General features: G+C 40.6%; 1 protein-coding gene across 1 annotated transcript in view; it reads left to right on the forward strand.

The window, feature by feature from the left end:
* Positions 1–24573, forward strand: part of LVRN (laeverin) — a 61899-nt gene that overhangs the window by 28801 nt on the left and 8525 nt on the right. Inside the window, exons 10-19 of the mRNA XM_074994116.1 lie at positions 1829–1995; positions 2748–2824; positions 6704–6843; positions 10428–10483; positions 12509–12662; positions 14119–14210; positions 14909–15016; positions 19382–19552; positions 20677–20817; positions 24153–24228. Coding sequence (XP_074850217.1) covers positions 1829–1995; positions 2748–2824; positions 6704–6843; positions 10428–10483; positions 12509–12662; positions 14119–14210; positions 14909–15016; positions 19382–19552; positions 20677–20817; positions 24153–24228 — 1182 coding nt within the window. The remainder of the gene's footprint in view (positions 1–1828; positions 1996–2747; positions 2825–6703; positions 6844–10427; positions 10484–12508; positions 12663–14118; positions 14211–14908; positions 15017–19381; positions 19553–20676; positions 20818–24152; positions 24229–24573) is intronic.

Genomic DNA, 24573 nt, shown 5'->3' on the forward strand with positions numbered 1-24573 from the left:
GCAGACATACCCGAAAGGGCCAGAGAGGAGGTCTGTGCATGTACAGTTGCTTGCCTCTGCATGCACAAACCTGCGGAGATTATTATTTCTCTGAACAAATTTTGTCATCTTCCCTTGGCTGCTTAGAAACTTTTCTAAGGCCTTGTCTACACTTACCATCAGTCTACTTGAGCTATGCAAATTGTACAGCTGAAGTCGACATACCTACTGCAGTGCCTTCCATGTGGTAAGGTTGATGGAGGTTGTTCTCCCATCAACACCAGTTGCTCTTCTCCTTTTGCTGATATCGATGGCAGCAAGCTCGGAAATTGATTTATTGCTGTGGATGAGAGAGACAAGCTGACATGGGCTGTGTCTACATTAGCAATTTCTTTCAGAAGATTTTTTCAAAAGTGCCTCTAACACTTCAAAAGATTTTTTGAAAGAGGGGGATCTTTCTAAAGACCCCATGGAGCATCTGCACACAACAAGCATTTTTTCAAAAGTAAATTGGAAGAATGTGGTGCCTCTTTCAAAATCAGTCTTTCCCATTTCAGGAAGAGTAGCCCCTTTTGGAAGCTTCTTTCAAAAGAAAACATATGTAGATGCCCCACAGGGTCTTTCTTTCAAAAGAACAGTCTTCATTTTCGATCCCTGGCCTGTTCTTTCTTAAGAGCAGGAGCTGTGTGGATGCTGTCTTCTGAAAGAGCAGATCACTCTTTTGATCTGCTTTTTTTGTGTGTGGACACACTCTTTCGAAAGAAGTTCTCTCAGAAGAGATCTTCCAAAAAAGCTCCTTTTGAAAGGTCTCTGTAATGTAAACATAGCCGTGGAGTTTCACACGTAAATACATGGTGAAGCATATTTTTTGATCATAAGTAGTAAACACATATTTTAAGGGAGCATTCATGGTAAAGTGCCTCTAACACTTCTCCAGCCGTAAAGGAAAAAGGGGAAGAGAAAGCTGGGCACAGGGGTCTAAGTATAAGTTGTAGTAATAATTCCTCACCCTCAGCTTTTTTTGTCTCACCAGCAGAAGGCAGTCCAATAAAAGATATTACTTCAGCCACTTCTTTACCTCTTTAATTACTTTAATATCCTGGATCGGGGTCAGCAACCTGTGGCTCCGGAGCTACATGAGACTCTTTAAGGAGCCAGTTGCAGCTCCAAGTGCTGCTGCTGCTGACTCCACTTGGGGCTCTGGAGGCTGCTGCCACTTAAACAAAGCCTACAGTTAAAACAGAATTTAGGTTTGGTAGTTGTTGTTTAAGCGACGACAGCCTCCAGAGCCGGGCGGGGAAGTGGGGAGAGCGCTGCCAGAGCCGCTCTGAGAAGGAGGCCTGCTAGAATGGAGTCTTACCTTAATAACTGAGGGCCAGAGTCTTATGGGGCATAAGTCGTTAAGTGCTGAAATCAGCTGAGTTACGACAGTTCCCACTAGTTGCAAACTCAGCCCAGAATCAATCACCAGGTGTTACGTCATTTTAATTGGCGAGGTTTTTTTACAGTCTTGGTGCTTTACATAAATTGAATAAACACTCCATCGAACATTATGTTTATCATTAATCACCCAAAGGTGCAGATATATTGAACAAGACAAAGGTAAAGAATCAAGTTACAAGAATTAGCAATGTCATTTCAATACTTTAGATTTCCATATAGTGTCCTCGATGGGATAGTGAGGATAATGGTTGTTTGGTTGCTTGCAACAATACTCAGTATAAAATGAACATGAATGTAGACTAAGCAGTTATAATTTCCTGAATACATTACCACATCCTCAGAGTGTTGCTGGGTCCAGTATAAATACATTTTTTATAAATGTTTCTAATTCAGCTCTTTCTTGAAGGTTGTAGATACACAGAATGAAGTTCAGTTACCGGCATCAGTAAAAAATATAATGGATTCCTGGACATGTCAAAATGGATTTCCAGTTTTAACATTAAATCTGTCTACTGGCATCATCAGTCAGGAGCAATTTTATAATAAAAGGACAAAAAACAATACTGCTCACAAGTACGTTTAATTCATATTTTTAGCAATAGTTTATAAGCTTATCTTTTATTGCAGAAAAATGTTGCATTAGCACCTTATGTTTTGAAAAGCCATCTTCCGCCCCCTTCCCCCCACCTCCCCAACTTGTCAAATGAAATTCATTTGAGGGACAAGTTTGAAGTAATATTGCATATGATTCCCTTTTCCCAGAGACGACTTCCCCTGGGTAACAACTGTGCAAGGCCATTTGTGCCTGCCAAAGGCAGACGCAGAGACCAAGATCTTTAACCAAGAAGTGGTAGCTTCTGTGCCCTGGTGCAGAAGGTTGTGGTGCTAAGTGAGCACCTGGGGTCTCTTGTCTGAGCAGAACTCTTTTTGGCAAAAATGTTTCTGATAAAGGTGTTTTGCAGGTGCATCAAAGGCGATGAATAATAATGAAAGGAAAGAATGTAGGAGAATAAAATAACTGCTAAAAGAAGGAAAGTAATCCCCAGAGAAAGATTCTGGCATCTGAGGATCAGTCAAAGGATTGTAGGCCAAATTTTGGCTTTATTGAACTTAATGCCAGATTCCCCTTTGTGAGATCAAGAGTGGTCCCAGCTTAAGTATCAACATCTGCAAAGGCACAGCGCATCAGAGAGGGGAAAGGGACAGCTGGGATTTTCAGACATCACTTGCAGTCTTATTCAACATCAGTACATCAGTTTATAACTTGCTTCCTTAACTATACAAATTAATTAAACCATCCTCCCCCGCTTTTTTTTGTTGTTAAGTAACACATGGATTGTTCCTATTTCTTGGATAAGAAATGGATCTACACAACCCTTAGTCTGGCTAGATAAAAGTAACAGTAAGTAATGTTTTTGTTCATACGTACAATAAGAAACCTATAAGCTTTTATACATATAGTATGAGCTATATTTGAATTAGATAAGAAAGGATTAAACACTCAGTACAAAAAAGTCCACATTAATCTGCTTAAGTTATCACTCATTTAAAACAAGTACGTTTAAGTGATGTGCAAAAATCTTTTACTGTAACCAAAAAGTACTGTTAAAATCACGTAGCAGAAATGACAAATGAATTAAGTCGCCATAACTTGAAATCTGCCATTTTGTACAGGGGGACAAACTCTGAGGTCCTTATTCAGGTTTTATTCGTTCCTTAGTCAGGCTGCTTCCATTAACTTCTGTGGGAGTTTTTCTTGGACTGAGGGAGAACTTCAGGATTTGGCCATTATCAAAGGGACACGACCCCTAAATACTGTAAATAATTGTAGGGTGTAACTCGAAATGCCACATTAGTACATCTAAGCAACCTGAAAATGTGCAGTTTCAATGGTGCATAATTTAATTTGTTTATATAATTTTCAAGCTGAGGCACAATTAAAATTAATCTTAAAAATGCCGCTGCATCCTCAGTCATAAAAAGATTTAGTTCCTGTTTATTTTGCTATTCTTCAATGAACAACTACATTTGGACAGAGACAAAATTATCATCACTGCTTCTTTAAACAAAAAGAAGTTTTATTATATTATTGCACTTTGAATAACCTAAACGTTAGAAGAGTTGAAAATTTTGAATTAAGGTTCTAGAAACATCCTTCATTCTACACTTAAGTCCATCTATATGAGGCTGGAACGTGCATCTTCAAATAACTGTTTTACAGTAACCTCTTTGGCTATGGGTTACACTGACCTAAACTGCCAGCAGCAGTATGCAAATGAGTGGCCTTGAAAATGCAAATGACCCCTCCTTTGCATATTTACTCATCAACAGAGGCTGCTGCTGGCAGGAAGAAAGCAGTATAAATGTGGTTCTGCCAGTGAAACCCCTGTTTTGTCGGCAGCCTCTCATGCCTGGAAAAAAAATCAGGCATATGGACTAAACTTCTTGTAGGATGAAAGAAACTTGTGGACTGAAATATGGACTAAACTTGTAGTATGAAAGGAAGGATCCACTTTCTCATCCATCACCCTGTCATGCACTCACTTATGTGCAGCCATGGTCAAAATCCCCATGTATTAATATTTGTCTCATCTATCTGAAGAAAATAAATACTGCACATATGCAATACAACATAAAAATACTGTAACTTGTATTGAAAAAAAACAAATATCTTCAAATTTATCAAAGTCAATAGGCCTCATTCAAGGCTACGTAAACACCAAATCTAAAGTTTAAAACAAAGCCCTTTCTGATTTGGTATACCCAAGAACAAAAGAAAGCAACTGAATGTTTTCTTAGAAGATTTTCTTTAAAACACTTTTTTTGCACAGATCACTCAAATAGCTACATTAATTTTCATTACATTTTTCCAGTACTTATTCCCCTAAAATAGAAATCACTTCTGATGAGACCAACGATAAAAAATCCATCTCAAAAGTGTTTCTGGGGAACAGGTGAGGCAGCAGCCACAGCTTGCTGTCCTAGATCCAGCCACAGCCGTCCCTATCAGGACTGATGCCCTATGCAGTCTAGCAGTGGCACACCATCCCATCTTGCAGGGGGAGCACATGGGGGCAGAAGCTAGGGGGACAGGCAAGAGCTAGGGATGCTAAGTCATCCGGCCCAGATGCAGTTTGCTGCAATGGCATGTGGTGCATCCGGTCCACGATGGGTGTTAACCATGGAGCAGCAGAGAGGAAGGCTCACCTGCAGCTTCAGGAGAGCAGGGAGGAGGCGTGGGCAACAGCGAGTAATATGAGCATGGGTCGGAGGACTCAGGAGGAGCAGAGTGTGGCCGTGCAGCCAGATTGGAGAGAAGCAGCACTTTGAAGGGGTAAATGCTGCTTCTTTTCAGCCACTGGCTGTGCAGATGCCCCTTGCTCCTCCTGAATCCTCTAGCCCATGTGCTCACCACTGTCTGGGAAGCAGGGGAGCCAGGCACAGCCTGTGGGCCTAGTGGGGCAATTTGGTGCCCCAAATTTTGTGGAGCTCCACACAGTTTCGTGTTTTGCATATGGGTAGGAACAGTCCTGGGCCCAGACAACCCCTGTCAGAACAGAGGAGGGGGCAAATTTGAGCAAGTGTTGATACAACCTGACACATGAAGTCACACTTCTCCTGAAATATGACTCAGGCTAATCTACACTTACTGGGAATGTTGACGGCTGCGATGCATTTTAGGTATGTCATTTGCGTACCTAAAATCGATTTTGCAGCTCTCAACATTGGACCCTGACCTCACTGTAGAATGCCGATGGGGCCGCTCCTCCCACTGACATTCCTTAATCCTTGCAGTTCACCAGGAGTTCTGGGCTCAACACTGATCCTGGAATACACCATTTCATGTATGTGTGAAATAGCGCCCCGGAAAATCGAACCTAAGGGTATGATCTTCTGCGGCCAGTGTAGACCTAGCCTCAGCCACTACTCTGTCATGATAGAGGGACTACAGCCCTAAGCAGTTGCTGAGGTGGCTGATAGTTAGAGCGTTCTCTGGGTTTACACAAGTGAAACGAAGGGTTTGGGACTGAAGCACAGTTTCAACGTTAATTGTAGAACAGTTTGCTGTAGAGGAATAACCATGACTTGGAAATAAACCTTTTAAAAGCACTTACATGACTTAGGAACCTGTTGCTAATATCGTTCACATATTTCTTTCTTCCCTTTGTGTTTTACTGAAGTAATACTATTTAGGGCTCAACCCTGGATCCCCACTCACTCAAAATACCCATTTAAAACCCAATTCTGCAGTTTTTATTCCTAGGACGTAGGACTTTTTCTGATACTATTTGTGTTACTCCAGGAGCATAAATTATATAGACTGAGTAAAAGGATTGGATTTTGTTGTTGTTTTGGTTTTGTTTAACTGCAGATTAGACATTTGATGCAACTGATGTAGGTGTGGATTTAATATCTATTAAAATTTTTTTTAGCAGCTCAAGGTCTACCCTGGGTTCTGGCTAGCTGACTAAAGTTTAGGTAACTCAGTTTTAAAGCAAACTTTTTTCCTAGTCTAGAGACGACCCAGTTGAGTAAGCATAGCAGAATCAGGCCCTGAATGAGTGATCAGACTGTGTAAGAACAGAAGGACTGGGCTCTGCACTTACAATAAAATTTAGTGGGATGTTTGCTACCATTGCGTAAGCTTACCTATTCTGCTGCTCTCACAAGTGTTTAGATTTATCTGAAGGCTGGTGGGGAGACAATTCTAACTGAAGGAACTCTGGGCCATTTTATGTCCTGAAAATAGAGGCCCACTGTGGAGGCAGTGTAGAGGCACACTGCGCCAAGGAAAACTCCAGGATGTATTGGGCCTCATGTGGGCATAGTTTCTCCCAGCGGTCTTGGCACACATGCAACTCTCCATCCATTAGGAGGCTGAATCATTCATTCGACTGCACCACCCTCCAGCCTGTTCCTATAGTCAATGCAGGAGCCTCCACCCTGCCTGCTTTGCACAGTGCCTTAATGGGATAAGATTTTGTGTTCTATAGACCGCAGTGCAATTGTGCATGATGGGGGTTGGGGGATCTCATGTGTCCTTCCCCCACTTTACTGGATCAGAGGCTGGACACAGTCTGAGTTTGCCTCTCATAAAATCTTGTGAAATTGGCTCAGCTCTTTTGCCTCATGCATAGTATTGATATATTTATATTGATGATGCACACGCACATATCTCAGATTACAACTGACCCATATTTCAAAGCAGTGTATTGCATTTTTCATATCTGCATTAGTAATTGGTAATGACATAGCCTTGCATTTTCATATGTTCCCACAGAAATATTTCCTGAAATGCAAATATCAGATGCAGAACAAGACTGGATCTTGCTAAATATGAATTCAACCGGGTACTACAGAGTTAATTATGATCCATTATATTTGAAGAGATTAGCTCAACTGCTTGAAAGAGACCCAAAGGTAAGATACCTTGTTTATCAATGACTGAAAGAAATTCCATATAATCTATTTCTTATTGCAATCATTACCAGTGGTTACTTCAACTGACAATTGAAAGCTAGTGCCTCACGGGCAAAGAGGACAAATCTCTGCCCATTAAAGTTTTTGACAAAATTCACTTTGACTTTAGTAGGACCAAAAGTGAGACAAAAACTGCTTTCCATTACAAGTGTGTACTGAAAAGATTAAGCTAGGAGCAGATTCTACCCGTAAAGCTGTCATCATACCCGCCGGGTAAGGCTCTCCAAGCGTAAGAAGATTGTTCCATGACTTCAAGCTATTGCAAAGCCTTCAGTGTCTGCATGTTGCTGGGAATCACCTGCACTTAGAGTTGATAAAAAACATGCCAATAGAATACCTTTCCATCAGCAAATGCTGATTCAACACAATTGAATCATTCCACTGGAATGCATTGAGTCCATCAAAACTTCTAATGAAAATCTCCTTGACTCCATCAACAGAGGCCTCCAGAGTCTGCAGAGCTCTTGGAAGACTTGGGCAGCTCAGAGGCGCAATAGCCCTGGGAGTTGTGTTACAGGGAAGAAGCTGAAAAACTGGAGTTCTTCCAAAATGGAATTATTTTCAGAATGCTTTCTCTCCACAAGAAATTTCAGGGTTGTTTTTGTAGAGAAAAATTCCTTTTTTCAGCCATTTTTACCAACGTTGTGCTAATCCCTGGTTGTCATTTCAGCATCTTGAGACAGTTGACAGCCAGTATGATTTAGAGCAGTTTCATGTTGCTCTAGCTCAGTGTTTCTCAACCAGGAGTACATGTACCCTTGGGGGTACACTGAGGTCTTCTAAGAGATACATCAACACCTCTAGATATTTGCCTAGTTTTATAACAGGGTACGTAAAAAAAATTTGTAAAGTCAGGTCAGTCTAAAAGTTCATTCAGACAATGACTTGTTTTTACTGCATCATATGCTTTACGCTGAAATTTAAGTACAATATTTGAAATAAGATGGTAGAAAGTCAGCAGGTTTTCGTTAGTAGCCTTAGAATCATAGGATCCTAGAGCTGGAAGGGACCTGAGGAGGTTGAGTCCAGCCCCCTGCCTAAACCAGGATCAACCCTAACTAAATCGTCCCAGCCAAGACTTTGTCAAGCCAGCACTTAAAAACCTCTAGGGATTCTGCCACCTCTCTAATTAACGCATTCCAGTGCTTCACCACTCTCCTGGTGAAATAGTTTTTCCTAATAGCCGACCTACACCTCCCTCTCTGTAACTTGAGACCATTGCTCTGTGTTCTGCCATCCATCACTACTGAGAACAGCCTCTCTCCATCCTCTTTAGAGCCCCCCTTCAGGAAGTTGAAGGCTGCTATCAAATTGCCCTTCACTCTTCCCTTCTGCAAACTAAATAAGCCCAAACCCTTGAGCCTCTCCTCATAGGCCATGTGCTCCAGCGCCTGAGCATTTTATGTTGCCCTCCGCTGAACCTGCTCCAGTGTATCCACATCGTTTCTATATTGGGGGACCCAGAACTGAATGCAGTACTTCAGATGTGGTCTCATTAGTGCTGAATTGAGGGGAATAATGACTTCTGTAGATCTGCTGGAAATGCTTCTCCTAATGCATCCCAATAAGCCATTAGCTTCTTGGCTGCAAAAGCATGCTGTTGAATCATAGCCAGTCTCTCATCCACTGTAATCGCTTATCCGCTGTAATCACTGTAAGTCTTCTGTGATATTTTTGCATATTTTTGTAAGTAGTTTTTAAGTGAGGAGTAACTTGGTGGTATGCAAAAGAAATCTGACTCCTGGAAAGGGTACAGTAATCTGGAAAGGTTGAATGGTACTTTTTTCAAGACCGCAGTTTAGTGTAGGACTGTGTTTTTCAATAGGTGGCATGCGTACCCATAGGGGAATATGAGAGAAGGCTGGGAGTACTTATAATTTTTTTAAAGGGTACTTTATTAAAAAAAAAAAAGGTTAGAAACACTGCTCTAGCTTACATCGGGGAAGTGGCTAAGCACAACTTGGGCTCAGGATAAAGGGGGCATAGAGATGAACTTTAAGGCACCTTTACATTCTGTCTCAGTTCAGTTGTATGAAGTAGCTTAACCCAAATGGACTGCTTTTAATAACTAAGTTTAGAAAACGTAAAGGCCAAGGCCACTTAAATAGTTAAATAGGGCCAAATTGACCCCTCTGCTTCTGCTACTAAGTATTGGAAAAAATGGCCAATATTGGCGGAGGAATGGAGAGGCATGGAAAGGGGGTAATGCCTGCTTTTGGTGTTTCTTTGTTAACTTTATGGAAACTACTCTGTAAAATTTGCAGTCCATGGGCGTGGCAAGCTTGGAGACAGCAGGGCTGAAAGTATAGCCTCTCTACCTGCATTTTATTTCTTTCCTTCAAACATGTATAGATTTCCTGATCAAGCAAATTCTGAATGCTGGGATAAACGTAGGTGGGCTGCCAGTTTATGCTTTGAATTCTTCACTGGCTTTTGTCAGTAAGAGAATCTCTGGGAACTTGACAGAGCCATACTTCTACGCAGGCAGCAGGAGAGAGAGTTTACACTAGACGAATGGATTTTGACACAGATAGATCTGGACTCTTATAAATGTTAGGTTCACTTGGATTGCAGGGAGTCCAAAGATTCCTTGGACCACCTTTCCCCACCCCACTGCCATGAAACTTCTGAAGTTGTTGGAGAAACTCTGCCAAAGAAACAATATGAAAGAAATTTGCAGTTTGATTCCATTATACAGGGTTAGCCCACAAAATTTTCCAATCAAGCTTACACGAAGAGATATTACAACCTTTAAATATCTACAAGCTACTCATATAAATAGAAGTAGGAAGGAAAAATACAAATGTAGAAGCTGTACTTCTGCTCTGCATCCGGGGTGCAGAATTTGCATAATATGCAGAAATGATGGTAGGATAGATATATTTTCTACATCTGCTGGCTATATATTTGTTTTGTACTAGAAGCCTGTAGTTATTTTACATATTCTGATTATAACATAAATAATCTTTGCCTTCCACATAATATAATGCAGGGATCAAACTGTAGATTTATTCAATGGAGAACAGAATTGCTAACTGGAGTTCTGCCTAAGATCTCCTGCAGCCAGAACAACTCAAAATTCAGAATAAATACAAGATGCTCTCATTTGGACAGGTATGAGTACTTGATTTTGAATTGGAGTCTGAAAAGGAGAAAAGTCAGTGTCAAGTTGAGGAAATCAATTTATTTTAGATCTTGTAGAGCTTCTGTATTTTAATTTGCAGTATTGCACATATTTAAGAGGATTTTTCAAGGTTAGCAGTTCATTAGCTGTAAATGGGGACCAGATGCAGCCGTTTCTTCAGCCTAGGTACACAGAAAAAATTACTCTTGAAGTTACGTGGAATAAATTATTTCAGCTCAAAATATAGGACCAAATCCTGACATCCGCACTCAGGCAAAACTTCCAGTGATGTCTGTAAAGTTTGGCTTGAGAAAACTCTTTAGCCTTTTAAAACAGAACTAAATATGTTTTCCTCAAAATGATGTTTGCTCCACTAACACTGCATGAATACTTTCTGCAGGCTATTCCAGTTGTCAACAGGCTGCATTTGATAGACGATGCTTTTATATTGGCACAGTGAGTATATTTTGAGTCTATTTTCAAACATGATTATTAATACACTGTGATGTGACACTGTTATATTCCACATTCCTGTTTTGACTTCGCTTCTTTGTCTCCACAAATACCCAGTAAAGAAGACAGATTTCACCAGGGGGCAGCTGAAAAATCAGTAGGCCATCTAGTTCACTCCCTGGCCAGTGCAGAACAGTTCCTTTCAGTATCTTTTCTAACACTTTGTCCCAGCTCATATTAAATGTATCAATAGGAAACTAGCCTACAAATTAATACAGCTCCCCCACAGAAATGATGATTTCTAGTGTACCCCACCCCCATTCCAGCTCTTCCTCCAACGCTGCATCCTGCCCTACCTCTTCCCATCCTGCTCCTCCCCCACTCTTCTCCTTCCCTCCCCTGCGTGCATCCTCACTCCCAGAGGGCAGGAAGTGCTGATCAGAGGCCTGATGATGCGTGCTCAACACCCACTATTTTTTTTCCCTAGGGTGCTCCAGCCCTGGAGTATTCATGGATTCAGTACCAAAAGTTGGTGTTATGCCTAAATTTTCTTGTTCCTATTTTATCCCATTGTTCAAAGCTATAACCCCTTGTATTCAACAGTTCTCTTCCGCTCCTACTAATTAAGTTTCCAGCTACATGTAGATGGTTATTATGTCCATCTTTCATTATTGACATGGGTAGAGATAGCTCAGAGGGATGGGATTGCCTTGACAAGTGTTGGGATTCTGTAGAAAAAGGTAATATATATAAACTTACCAGTACAGCTCCCCACCCCGCCCCAATCCCCAGGGGAAAACTCCTTTATGGGATAGCCAAGTTCTGCTGCAGGTGGGGGCATAAAAGTGTCATTGGAGTCCGGCTGCCAGGGAGCCATGAAAATCAGCAAGGAGCCCAGGAGTCAGAGGTTGTCCCTATGTCTCCTGCAGATAGCTAAGATCCACCAAGGTATCAGAATCACCATGGCTTAAAAGCGGACAAATCAGCCTGACAGTGCTGGAGGTGTTTGGAGGGCATGCTCTGAGCGGGATCATAAAGTTTTCCTCCCCCAACTTACTATAAGCTTTCCCACCAGAGGGCACAGTCTGGCCTGTAATAAGAAATGTGTATTCAAATATATGAAATGTGCTCCTCACGTATGGTTACCGCAGAGTTCCCATGGAAGGTCTTGGATGGGCACTCTGCAAAAGAATGAAGTTTATCCTAGTCTATGTTGGTACCACTCTACAGTAATTATTAATAATTTTAAAGTATTCATGAATTACCATTTAATTTTATGCTTTTTTGTGTAATGTTTATTCCCCATAGTAGTTTATAATGAAAATCTGTTGTTAGATTATTTCAAAAAGATAATACATGCACTGGATCACCGAAACAGTATTACATAAAAATATAGAGGCAATCTTCGCTTAATTTTATGAAGATGTTAAGTGATGGCGGTGGATGTGGGCCTGATCCTGGCAGCACAGCTTAGTGTCATGTACTTCACATCTTGAGTGGCCTCCTTGAGCCCTGTGCAGGATGTGCGGAATTACATTCTTAAATGGGTCACTCCTATATTATATTTATTGTCATTATGTGTCTTCTTTCCTAGATCCCATAGTATCTAATTTAGGGTAGGCAATAAAACAGTGTTGGTTCTCCAAAGTTAGCCCCTGGTAGGCTGACACCACTGTATTTACCTGTACCTCTACAGTTATGGATGACTGCAAATCCTGTTGCCCTCAGATCACTGTTCTTGGCCAATGGAAGCTGAGGGAAGCAGCATGGACCAGTACACTGCTTTCTGCCGCGAACTGTGATCCGTGGCCAACGGGAGCTACAATCACCCATACCCATGAAGGCACAAGTAAATACAGCAGAGGTGGCCTACCAGGGACCAGCCTTGGGGAACTAAATCCAGCCTGCAGGCTGGTATTTGCTCATCCCTGGTCTATGTTTTTCATCAATTCTCTAAATAGACAGCTGTTTACATGTGTGACTAACTTGAATGTGCATGCTCAGTTCTGTATCTTTTTTAAAAAATAGGGCTGGATATATTGAGATTGAGGCTGCATTTGAACTAACAAAGTACCTTGCCAAAGAAGATGAAATGCTTGTGTGGTATACAGTACTGTCATACCTTTTACCTGACCATTTGGAAAATATGCTGAAAAACTATGAATTATATCCGTTTTTAAAGGTATCATCTTTATTTTTTAAATATTAAAGACTCTAGGCCATTTAAATGACAAGATACTACCTGAATGCTTTATAATTGCTCACAGATATACCATGAGGCACATGACTTGTTCATTAAAATTATATTCAGTCTTTTTATTTGTCTATTGATCAGTCAAAAGCACATGCACATGCATCAGCATTTACACAATGGCAACCTAAATCCACCCAGCAACAACCAACAGCAGCTGTATAGAATGCTACTCTTTGCTTGTATAGCTGTGCTTCTCCTAGCGAACACACTACACCTGTGATCAATAATGGCTTTCAGCTTGGTTTAACTATCATGTCCTAAATAACATGCTGTCCTATAGCACCTTAAAGACTAACACATTTATTAGGTCCTATATTACCTTTTTCCCACCAGAGGGCACAGTCTGGCATGTAATAAGAAATTTGTATAGAAACATATGAAATGTGCTTCTCACATATGGTTACAGCAGAGTTCCCTGGAAGGTCTTGGATGGGTTACGGACTAATGGCTACCTTTCTGTGTCCTAAATAGTTTCGGTACAAAATACTTCAGACTGCCACTCTGCTTGCATGGCAACCAAGTAACAGTTCCCTTGTTCATTCCACCTTTCAGCAAGCCCTTAGGCATGTGTGTAACTTTAAGATCTTGTGTAGTGCGATTAACGTCAATCAATCAATGGGACAAATTGTATATTTAAAGATTTAATGTGTTTAAGTACTTTGCTGAATGTTTAAGATGGAGGAGGCAGGGGATTTTTCCAGTGTCCTTCTTGTTAGGACTTACTTTCTTATTTATCTTCTGAAGTCTAAGTTTAACCTTCATATCAAGTTCTAAAACCTATCTTTTCTTCCCAGGCTAAGCAAGCTGTAACGGGAACACCTATCTGAGTGATTCAGGGAGAATTTTGTAATTTGGACATTAAATCTAGGGCTTGTCTACACTACCACCTTCCTTCGAAGGAAGGATGGTAATTAGGGTGTTGGGAGTTTACTAGTGAAGTGCTGCGGTGCAGAGGCAGCACTTCATTAAGCAAATTCCCTCCCACCGCCCCCCACGGCAACTTCGAAGTTTTAAACTTCAAAGTACTGGCACACGTCTAGCCGCGGCTCACCCACCGGTACTTTGAAGTACTGGTGGGTGAGCCGTGGCTAGATGCATGCTGGTACTTTGAAATTGCTGCGGTGGGGCGGGGGGGGCAGAATTTGCTTAATGAAGTGCTGCATATGCACCGCAGCAATTCATTAGTAAACTCCCAACACCCGAATTACCATCCTTCCTTTGAAGGAAGGTGGCAGTGTAGACAAGCCCCGAGTGTTTTTGCTTCATTTAAGTTTTTGTTCATGTGCCTGAAGTTCCAATTCTAAAATAATCAAAATTAGTAAATAGAAAAATTACAGCAATATCATCTAAATGAAAGTAATTTCTCTTTTCCTTCTTTTAAAAGAAATATCTGTTAAAGAGAATGTTGCCCATATATCATTATTATGCAAGTAGGATTCATCAGAATTTTGATGCTTTGACAGATGATTTTGATCAGTAAGTACTTTTAAATATAATTTGAAGTTATATGATTTAATAAAGACTATATTGCAAATCGGTAACAGTGTGCAGGAAAGATACTTCAATTAATTTCAATGTAGCTGAAACATTATTAATTATACAGTACCATTAATGTGCATGATATGGGACTTTTAAAATGAAATAGCAGCAGCAAGATGGGCTGTCTATGTTATTAACAGGATTGAAATTTTTTAAAGTAAATGTATTACTAAAGAATGATGGTGATTTAAGAGGCCTGGAGCATTGTAAATCTTTGATTTATCCATAGAACTTTTCCATCATAGCTATTAGTAGGACAAGTAGGTTTTCCAGTTCCTTTGTGCCTCAAACCTGACCAGACCTAAAAAAGTCACCTTTAAAGATTGGAGGGTAGTTCAGTTTGCATGTCTATGCAACCCTTAGCACTGGAGACATGACTTTTCTAGTGATAGGGACCAGATCTCACAATGGCAAGTGTAATGTAAATATGTGAATAGATAGGTGTGTGATGAGTACTTTTAAAACTTGCTAATCTTTACAAACATCTGTGCCATGAGGCTGCTTGTTTGGTGATGTTTTTATTATTTAACTTGCTGATACAACATCATCTGAGAAAATCACATGACAGTCAACATTTATTCATGTCTATGATGCAAAATCTGTAATATATGTCCCTTGTTTCACTTTCTTTCAAGAATACATTTGGAAAAACTTATTCATACAGCATGTTGGCTGGGTCTCCAAGACTGTTTAAACCTATCTTCTGAACTTTACACGAAATGGATGGAGAACCCTGACAATGAGTAAGAATGATACTGTAATACTAGAGATGTGTTTGTAAGTCAAGTAAGCAATATATTGCATGGGACGGGTGAGGGGAGGGTTTTCTCTCTTTTCTCTCATACAGATTGGCAAGATCTAAATTATACAAATCTAAATTGATATAATGTTTAGTGCTTTTTTCAAGTAAACTTGACTTTCATGAAGGATGCAGATTAATTGCTCCGGAAATTGAACTCTGTTTAAGCACCAGAGAGGCTGTGCAAATATCCCTCAGTGTTTTGTCAGTTTGCCTCAGTACTGTCTGCATTAGCTGAGCCAAACATTGCCACTTGTGGTGGTGGCTTGTGACATGGACACTTGCCAATACCAAGTCAGTTCATATATTCTACATAACTATAGTTAACAGCTTTCAGCTGTTACCAATCTAGGACCTGATTCAGCAAATGGTTACTCCAGTTAAATTGGAATCACATTGATTTCAGTGGGTTTCAAAGAAGCTGTGTAAGCAGCACATGGAAGATGTATGCAGGACCCAAGTTATAAGCAAGATTTTAATTAGCAGTGTAGAACCCTTCTGCCATGACATCCATTCCTCTGTACTACATTAGGGTTGAGAATGTAAGTGAATAATAGGCAGGAAATTAAAATAGCGGGTTCCCATAGGGGCAGTAATTCTGTTACATTGCATATACTGCATACATTACAGCATGACTTTCACAGCTTCAAGGATAGCGTAAATTGTTACATATGGCGTAATTGTGGAAAGTTTCGCAGCTGCAGATGGCATTGCTGTGAGGGAAAGTTGACAGTTACAATATTTTATTTTTGGTAGGCTTTTATTAACACTGTATAATATGGTAAAAACAAATAAGTTTACAATTAGAATATACCCAGAAGTACCCTAAATGGATTTCACAAACTGAAATAAAATGTTGGATTTTTATGTAATTAAAGACAGCCTATATCTGTCAACAAAACCATATTAGAATATTCCATTGCAGAAAAGCCCATATGGCATATTGTAATTCTGACTTCTCTTTCCCTCCCTCTTTTTTGTTTTTCTATGCAAATGTGATAGTTTTGGCACTGGTGAGTCTATGTTCTGTTTATTATTATTATTATTATTATTATTATTATTGTTATTATTATTATTATTTTCCTGCTTCAGTACAGCTATGCAATATGAATAAAATGTTGTAGGCTATTTGAATCTGTGTTCATACAAATCATATGGCTGAATCAGCAGAACTTGTAGTATTTATAATTAAGTTTTCATTAGATGGTTTAAGTAGCTTTGTTATGACTGAGTACATAAAAGCATTCTTTTAAAGGTAAACTGAAAAGCTTTAAAATGTTAAACACTATTTACTATCCAAAATGGAATATTCATATTATTGTGTAATGGCAGCAACAAATGCTTCAGTTCAGTATGCAAGATAATTTTCTTCATTCTCTTTTCAGTTGTTCATCATTAAGGCTATGATTTTGGACAGAAGGTTTTAGTAAATTTCACAGCAGAGATGTAGGGGGAAAGTAAATCATGGAGGGATCACCAAGTAACCTATATTTTACTACAGCCACCTATGCAAAAGCTTTTAAATAGCAAAAGCAGTTGTTATTAATAAAGATGAGCTAAGGGCTGGGGAAGTGAACCCACCCCATCATCAACCTGTTTTAATAGTCTTTGCCAAGATTTCATAGACTTTATTCAAATTCATGATTTCTGTGAGCTGTATGACAAAATCTATTTCTTATTCATTTTCTTTTTAAATATTCATCTTTCAGGTTAAATTTTCCATGCTCAGTCCAAAATCACACCTTTTCCAAAACTCTGATTTCTGTTTTTGAGTTGGGTACTGAAAAATATACTTGTTCTGGTTTCTTAATGAGTAAGATCTGTCTTTCTTTTGCACACAGTTAACTCACAAGACACCTAAGCTATGTCTACGCTCTAGAGATCTTTCAAAAGAAGCTCTTCCAGAAAATCTCTGTCGAAAGAACTTCTTTCAAAAGAGTGTCCACACACAAAAAATGCGGATCAAAAGAGTGAAATGCTCTTTCGAAAAAGTGTGTCCACACAGCCCCTGCTCTTTGGAAAGAGTGGGACAGGGGTCAAAAATGAAGACTGCTCTTTCTAAACAAGGGCCCTACGGCATGTCTACATGTGTTTTCTTTTGAAAGAAGGGCCCTGTGGAGCATCTACACACATTTTCGTTCGAAAGAAGCTTTTGAAAGGGGGTGCTTTTCCTGAAACGGGAAAGGAAGAGTGGTTTTGAAGGGAGCACTGCATTCTTTCGATTTACTTTTGAAAGAATGCTCTTTGTGTCTAGACGCTCCATGGTCTCTCTTGAAAGAGCCACCCTCTTTCGAAAAATCTTCAAAAGAACTTGCTAGTGCAGATGCAACCAAAGTCTTTAAACCTGTACATGTGGCCTATCCTCAGAAAGGAACAGCTGTCATCTGTATTTGAAAAACAAGAGCTATTATGAAGCTCTAAGTGATTCAAATACGTGGGGACTATCCGTTTTATCGGCGAGTTGGGGTGCTCAAAGCATGAGACCTGTGGTGGCTGCCTGTAATCATCTATGGACAGGCTGGCTCTGCATGCATCTCCCCTGGGCCACAGGGATATGCGAGCAGCAGCACAGAGGCAGCAGCTGGAAGTCACTCTAAACTCACTGCACTGCAGATTGTGTAGCAGAGGGGATAAATTGCATGGGGGAGGGCAGGCAGGGCCAGGGATGGGGGAGCATGCAGACTGGCATGCGGAGCCAGGAGACACACAGGGAGTGGGGACTCATGGAGATCCCCGTCTCTCCCTCAGAGCCCTGACAGAGTGGGGTGCCTGCTGGCCCATGAGGAGGATTTTAGATTATGTTGTTTAGAATAGTTGATACTGCTAACACTAACATGATTGAGGACTGTGTACTGTTTTAGTGTTAGGAACATTTTTGACTGGTGTATTTTCACTCTGGTCTCAGCACATCAAATATAGCAATAGGTGGGCCTGAAGGTATATTAGATTTGGGTTTTGTTGCAAAATTCATCATCACTTTGTAGGTACACCCTCCACACTGCGACTAGTGGGAGAGAATCTGCTGTATGGATAGGCAACTGTTCACTTTTTTCATCTTGCATTCTTGAAACACATGGCTCTCTTTTTGAAGTGGATAGTACTTTCCTATTACCTTCATGGCTGGGATAGTGTTTATAAAGGCCTTTTGGAGGTGGTGTTTTCATGCAAATGTGTTGCCACATATTGTGATGTGGCACATGGGGGCACTGGAAAAATTTGTAGAGTGGGTGTGCTGAGAGCCAGTGAAACAAATTGTAATTCCTGTATAATAGATAGTGGAAACCACTTCCAGCCAAGGAGTACTGTAGCACCCCCAGCAGCCCTAGTCGCAGCACCTATAAGCCGTGTCTACACGTGCACGCTACTTCGAAGTAGCGGCACTAACTTCGAAATAGCGCCCGTCACGGCTACACGTGTTGGGCGCTATTTCGATGTTAACATCGACGTTAGGCGGCGAGACGTCGAAGCCACTAACCCCATGAGGGGATGGGAATAGCGCCCTACTTCGAAGTTGAACGTCGAAGTAGGGCACGTGTAGACAATCCACGTCCTGCAACATCGAAATAGCAGGGTCCGCCATGGTGGCCATCAGCTGAGGGGTTGAGAAACGCGCTCTCTCCAGCCCCTGTGGGGCTCTATGGTCACCGTGTGCAGCAGCCCTTAGCCCAGGGCTTCTGGCTGCTGCTGCCGCAGCTGGGGATCCATGCTGCATGCACAGGGTCTGCAACCAGTTGTCAGCTCTGTGGATCTTGTGTTGTTTAGTGCAACTGTGTCTGGGAGGAGCCCTTTAAGGGAGCGGCTTGCTGTTGAGTCCGCCCTGTGACCCTGTCTGCAGCTGTGCCTGGCACCCTTATTTCGATGTGTGCTACTTTGGCGTGTAGACGTTCCCTCGCAGCACCTATTTCGATGTGGTGCTGCGCAATGTCGATGTTGAACATCGACGTTGCCAGCCCTGGAGGACGTGTAGACGTTATTCATCGAAATAGGCTACTTCGATGTAGGCTTCACGTGTAGACGTAGCCATGGTAACACAAGGCTGTTAGTTGTGTTGGCTCATGTGAACTGTTTGTTTGATCAGCCACATTAAAAAAGCTAGTCAGTTTACCTTCAGGCATCTCTATTATGGTAATGCTTGAACAATAAATGTAAAAATACTGCTCTCAAATCTAGCTGCTTTGCAGATTTTTGTTCTGTATTAAACACTCTTTTTTGTGATTATTTTAGATTATATATTTTTCTGTCATAGTTTAGCTGCTTGTTTTCATTTGATATCAATACTGTATCAACTATTACTTTTTCTATTTTACAGGATTCCCTTAACTATTAAAAGAACCATCTGTTGTTATGGTGTTGCGATGGGAAATGATAAAGAATGGGACTTTGCATGGAAAATGTATAATCATCAAAATTCCACTGACATAGATAAGCATGTGATGCTCTTTGCCCTGAGTTGCACCAGAGAGTCTTGGTTGCTTCACAGGTGACTTTGATCCCATTATATTTTTAATGTATTTAACAGTGAAGCATGAATTCCTGGGTAAAGGGCAAAACTAGATGTTAATTCAATAATTCCGCTCTTAAAATGTCTTTATAAACATTGAATTATTGACTCCATAATTAAAATTGTTATTAATAAGTAAATGGCTTAAAAGAAAATCTGCACAGTTGATAAGTAAAATTCTAGTGAGGCCAGATTTGGTATTTTTTTGTCTATTCTTCACCACAGAGAAGCACAAGGCAGACAAGCAAGTGGTGCCTCTCTCTCTTGTTGGGGTAAACTCCATTGGTATAAAGCTTGCAGAGGCATTATACCTGCATTCCGCGGGCATGAGGGGCATGTAAGGAGATGGAAGAGGTATGCTGGGGACCATGTGCCACTTTCACAAGTTAGAGCTTGTCCTCACTGGCTCTCTCCTGCAGAGGCAGAACAGATTCCAGGAACTTCCCCTGCGTCCTTGATGGCCTGAGAGAGTGAGAAACCAACATGTTTTTCCAGATAGCAGTCTGCAAAGTCTCTTAGGAAAAGGAATGTCAAGATAGATGCTCTCTGTCTTATAAACTAAATATTCTGCAGTTAGAAATTAGTTCATGGTCATGTCTGTGGTGTACAGCCAGAGAAAATTCAGGTGACCTGCACCTGCCTTATATGCGTATGCATGTGGCATCAACCAGTGGGAAGATGCTGAGCATATAGTTTCTTTGGCTGCTCTGGAGGATGGAAAACACACCTTAAGTGCTAGGGACTTAACAGAAATGCCACAGATCTGCAGTATATCTTGTCATTCCCCACAGTAGCATGAAGGGTACTGCTCCCTCTGCAAGAGGGCAAACGCCATCCATGATCCTGATAGGACGAGTCCATAGAAACTAAGGATCCATAGATTTTTTTTTCCCCGTGGAAGGGATAATTTGCCCCTAATATTTTCTGAGTAGTGAGTAGTGCAAAAATAAGGAAAACGAATATGTCCTACCCTGTGCAATGCTTTGTACATTGAGAAAGTAAACCAAGTAAATAACAAATGGTCAATGTTTATATCGAACATGATACGTGCAGTTCAAAAGATCAATATTTGTATATAATAGTTTTTCATTTTTTTTCAACAGATATTTGCAGTACTTACTTAATGATACATTAGTGTCTTCTAATTATACATTGACAGTCATTTCAAATGTGGCAGCTACTGAGATTGGTCAGTACATAGCATGGGAATTTGTAAAAGAAAATTGGCTACGTTTAAATGAAAGGTATGGTAAGCATCTAAATGATGTCATGCGTCTTTATTTCTGTATGTTTCTCTGACTCTCTTCTCTACCTTAAGTTTGAGCTGTAGAGCCCCATTGCAGATGTTCCAGTCCAGAGGTGCTGCATTTCCATAATATTCTAAGTGATTTCTGCATACAAAGACTAGAATTACCAGAAGGGCTCAGCTTCTATTAAGGCACTAAAATAAGTGGTTACATTTTCACAGAGCTCAACAGAAGTACGTGTGGCCCCATACATTTTTCAATGGAAGCTAACGGGTATTGACTGACTTTGAAAAATTGAGACCCTATTTTGATGCCAAAATGGGAGCTGAGCACTTTTGAAAATCTGGTTCCATCTGCAAGGTGATGAGCATTTAAATATCTGACTTATAGTGCCGTCCTATAAAGTGTTTTGTGGTGGTGAAAAACACTATAAAAAGCTGAGATTTTATTTATTGTTGCATAGCAAACAAACTGGCATACTCCAGACAGCACAAATACTCAAACTGGAAGCACTGACAAAACGGATCTTGCCCACAAAACCTTGCACTCCAATATATGTTAGTGTATAAGGTGCCACAGGACTTATTGTTTTTGCAGTTAGAGATTAACACGGCTACCCCTCAGGAGTTGGAATTTATAATCCATTTGTAAGAGCAGGAAAGGACATGGCCCAGATATTGTGGCAGGAGAATGGGTGGTCATCTAGAGTGGGGCACTGGGGACAGATGCAATGGTTAGGTTTAGTACGTAAGTGGTATGATTCAGGAAGCAGCAAGAATAGACAGGAAAGATTTGATGATTGGTCAGCCATGAGGAAAAGAGTGAGCTGGCAGGAGTGCTCTTGGATAGAGATGGGCATCCAAACTTACAGATGGAAAATGCTGTTTCTCTTTATTTTTTTCTATCACAAATTTATCTGTAGCCTACAAGGATATGTTAGCCTGTATTGTTTATCTTATTCTTGTAGCCTAAGCCTATGTAATATATGTTATTTCCTATTTCTGTTTATTGCAAAGTGAAGACTTACGTCACTGAGGGCTGTGAGGTGGTTTCTTTTGGTATCTTGCTCCAAATGCCCATTTTTGAATGTTGTTAATGACGCTGTAACATATTATCTTATGCCTGTTCAAAGGTGGGATGTTAGTTCCATCTCCCAGTCAGGCGTGTGTACCCTCAAAATCTTAGGGTGCAGAAGTCTCGTTTTGCCTTTGAAAGGCTGGGCTGAAGTGAGGTAAGGAGACCTGTAACACCCCACAGCTGACAGCGTCTTTGGACTTCCATGGTTCTTTCACTTCTCTCGATTCTCTCTGTTTGTTGTCTTCTTTCTACTAGTACTATTCTTTTCCTAAATCTCTAATGTTCCCACTGTTATAACACTATCTCACCTCTCGTCACCAACGGAGAGAGGCTGGTCCTTCAACTCCTCAAGTCCATTCAGGGGAATGGGGTGTTAGTCTAGGTATATTTGTACTCATATGCTGGTTTTGTGTAACGTAGTCAAGTTGCGTTATTAGGTGCAGTACATCCTGTGCTACTGTTACATTGCCTGCAGTGCTCATGGAATTGCTGCAGGTCCTGCGACTTATCTCCAGATAAGAGCTCTTATAGCTCCTCAGAGCTGTGGTCAGGGTGGAGGGTGAACCTAAATATTCGTAGGTCAGATTGGCAAGCCATTACCCAGAAGTCCAGATCCAGATTCCCAACTCCCAGTCAACAATCAAGGTGATTAATATAATGGTTTAAGACAATACAGGCTTCCTGTATATGAATATGAAACTTTCAAGTTCAGCCTCTTTACTGAATAAAGCCTGGGACAAATTGTGTGGCAAATGTGCAATCGGTTGTCAATATCTGCAAAGGAAATGTTAGACCCTTGCATGGGGGAATTGGGCCTGCTGAGATATCATGCTGAGATGGCTGAGACCATGCTGAGATGGCTGAGATCTATTCACCATTCCTAGACTCAACAACGTAGGAGGTAGAACAACACTGTGATGGGCTGTGGTTCTGTCATCTTGCACATCTGCTATCCCTGGCTGGCAGAACGGTCCCAAGAGGACCATTATTGTGGTATAACCTGGAGTAGCCATTTGATTTTGCATGTGTAACATAATTTAGCACCTAAAGATAACTCAGGTTGTAGTCAGTTGTGGCAGACATTATGTGCCATCACAACCTGTCACCTGGCAGAATTTTTCTGCCACTGTGGATCATTGCTGGGTTTATACTGATGTGAAGCCTGCTGTGAATCTAGCCCATCACTTTCTAATGAATGGCACTACTGTGGATGTCAGTTATGCGCAATCTGCTCCCCACTACCAAGGCTGGGTCTACACTTGCCCCCACCTTTGAAGGGGGCATGTTAATTAGGGCGATGGGAGATTACTAACGAAGTGCTGCGGTGAATACGCAGCACTTCATTAGGCTACTTCTCCCCCATGGCATCTTCAAAGTGTCAAACACACATGCCAGCACTTTGAAGTTTGATGCTTCGAAGTTGCCACGGGGGAGAATTAGTCTAATGAAGTGCTGTGTATTCACTTTAGCACTTCATTAGTAATCTCCTGTTGCCCTGATTAATATGCCCCTTTCGAAGTTGGGGGCAAGTGTAGACAAGCCCCAAAAGAAATATATGGAGATACCTGAAATTACATTTTAATTCTATCAGGCCAGATGATGAAGGGGGCATAACTCCTATTGAATTTAATCTGTTTACAGCAAGGTCGGATATGGCACTTTATCTTTTATAGCATATGCTGTGGCGCTGATTCAATCAATTGATATTTCTCTTCCTTCTTCAAAGTCTTTTACCTGATGTTTGCAGGTGACTGACAATGGAACAGTACATTTCTCTAGTGTCTTCTAACTCTATTATGATTTTTATAAAACAGAAATTATGTATAAACTACACAGCCCATCCTGTATCAATAGCTGCCTCACTAATTTAAACTTGGAGAAATATATCTTTAAATAAGGGTGGTGGAGGAAGAGAACCCAGACTACTAAATGTCAAAAAGCAAAAAAGCAGTCCTGTAGCACTTTAAGGACTAACAATATAATTTATATAATTACAATTTATAATTTACAGTTATAATTATATAAAATATTTTTAGTCTCTAAAGCATTACAGGACTGCTTTTTGCTTTTTTTTGTTTTATGAAGATACAAACTAACATGGTACCTCTGATATTAAGTTTCAGTTGAGACAGTAGTTTCAGTGTCATAAAACGATGAGGCTTGCAGAAGAGGAACCCAAGCTGATGGCATGTTTATCACCATATTATCGAAATGCTCCTCTTGCTAATTGATTTTTTATTTTAATTACTCTACAGGAATAGGGATGAGATATTACACACATTATTGAGAAATATGGAAAATTTTGTCCATACAGATTTACAAATCCAAGAGGTAAGTGTCTTATCTGCAATCATATAAATAACTACTTTAAACATTACTGTCAAATTGTATGGAGTGTTTTTTAAAAGTTGCATATTTCTTTTAAAAAGAAAGTACAAAATGTATTGAATAAATGTATGGGAATTGGGTGGTTGTTAGTGGTACACAGAGATAAGGGTGCAGCCAGAATTTCCCTAAGGATGGGAACAGAGAGTAAGCCGTGCTAGTCTAAACACTATCAAAACAAAAAGCAGTCAAGAAGCACTTTAAAGACTAGCAGCATAGTTTATTAGGTGAGCTTTCGTGGGACAGACCCACTTCTTCAGACCATAGCCAGACCAGAACAGACTCAATATT

This window comes from Carettochelys insculpta, chromosome 5 (genome assembly GCF_033958435.1).
Source record: "Carettochelys insculpta isolate YL-2023 chromosome 5, ASM3395843v1, whole genome shotgun sequence".
In the NCBI taxonomy this organism is placed as follows: Eukaryota; Metazoa; Chordata; order Testudines; family Carettochelyidae; genus Carettochelys; species Carettochelys insculpta.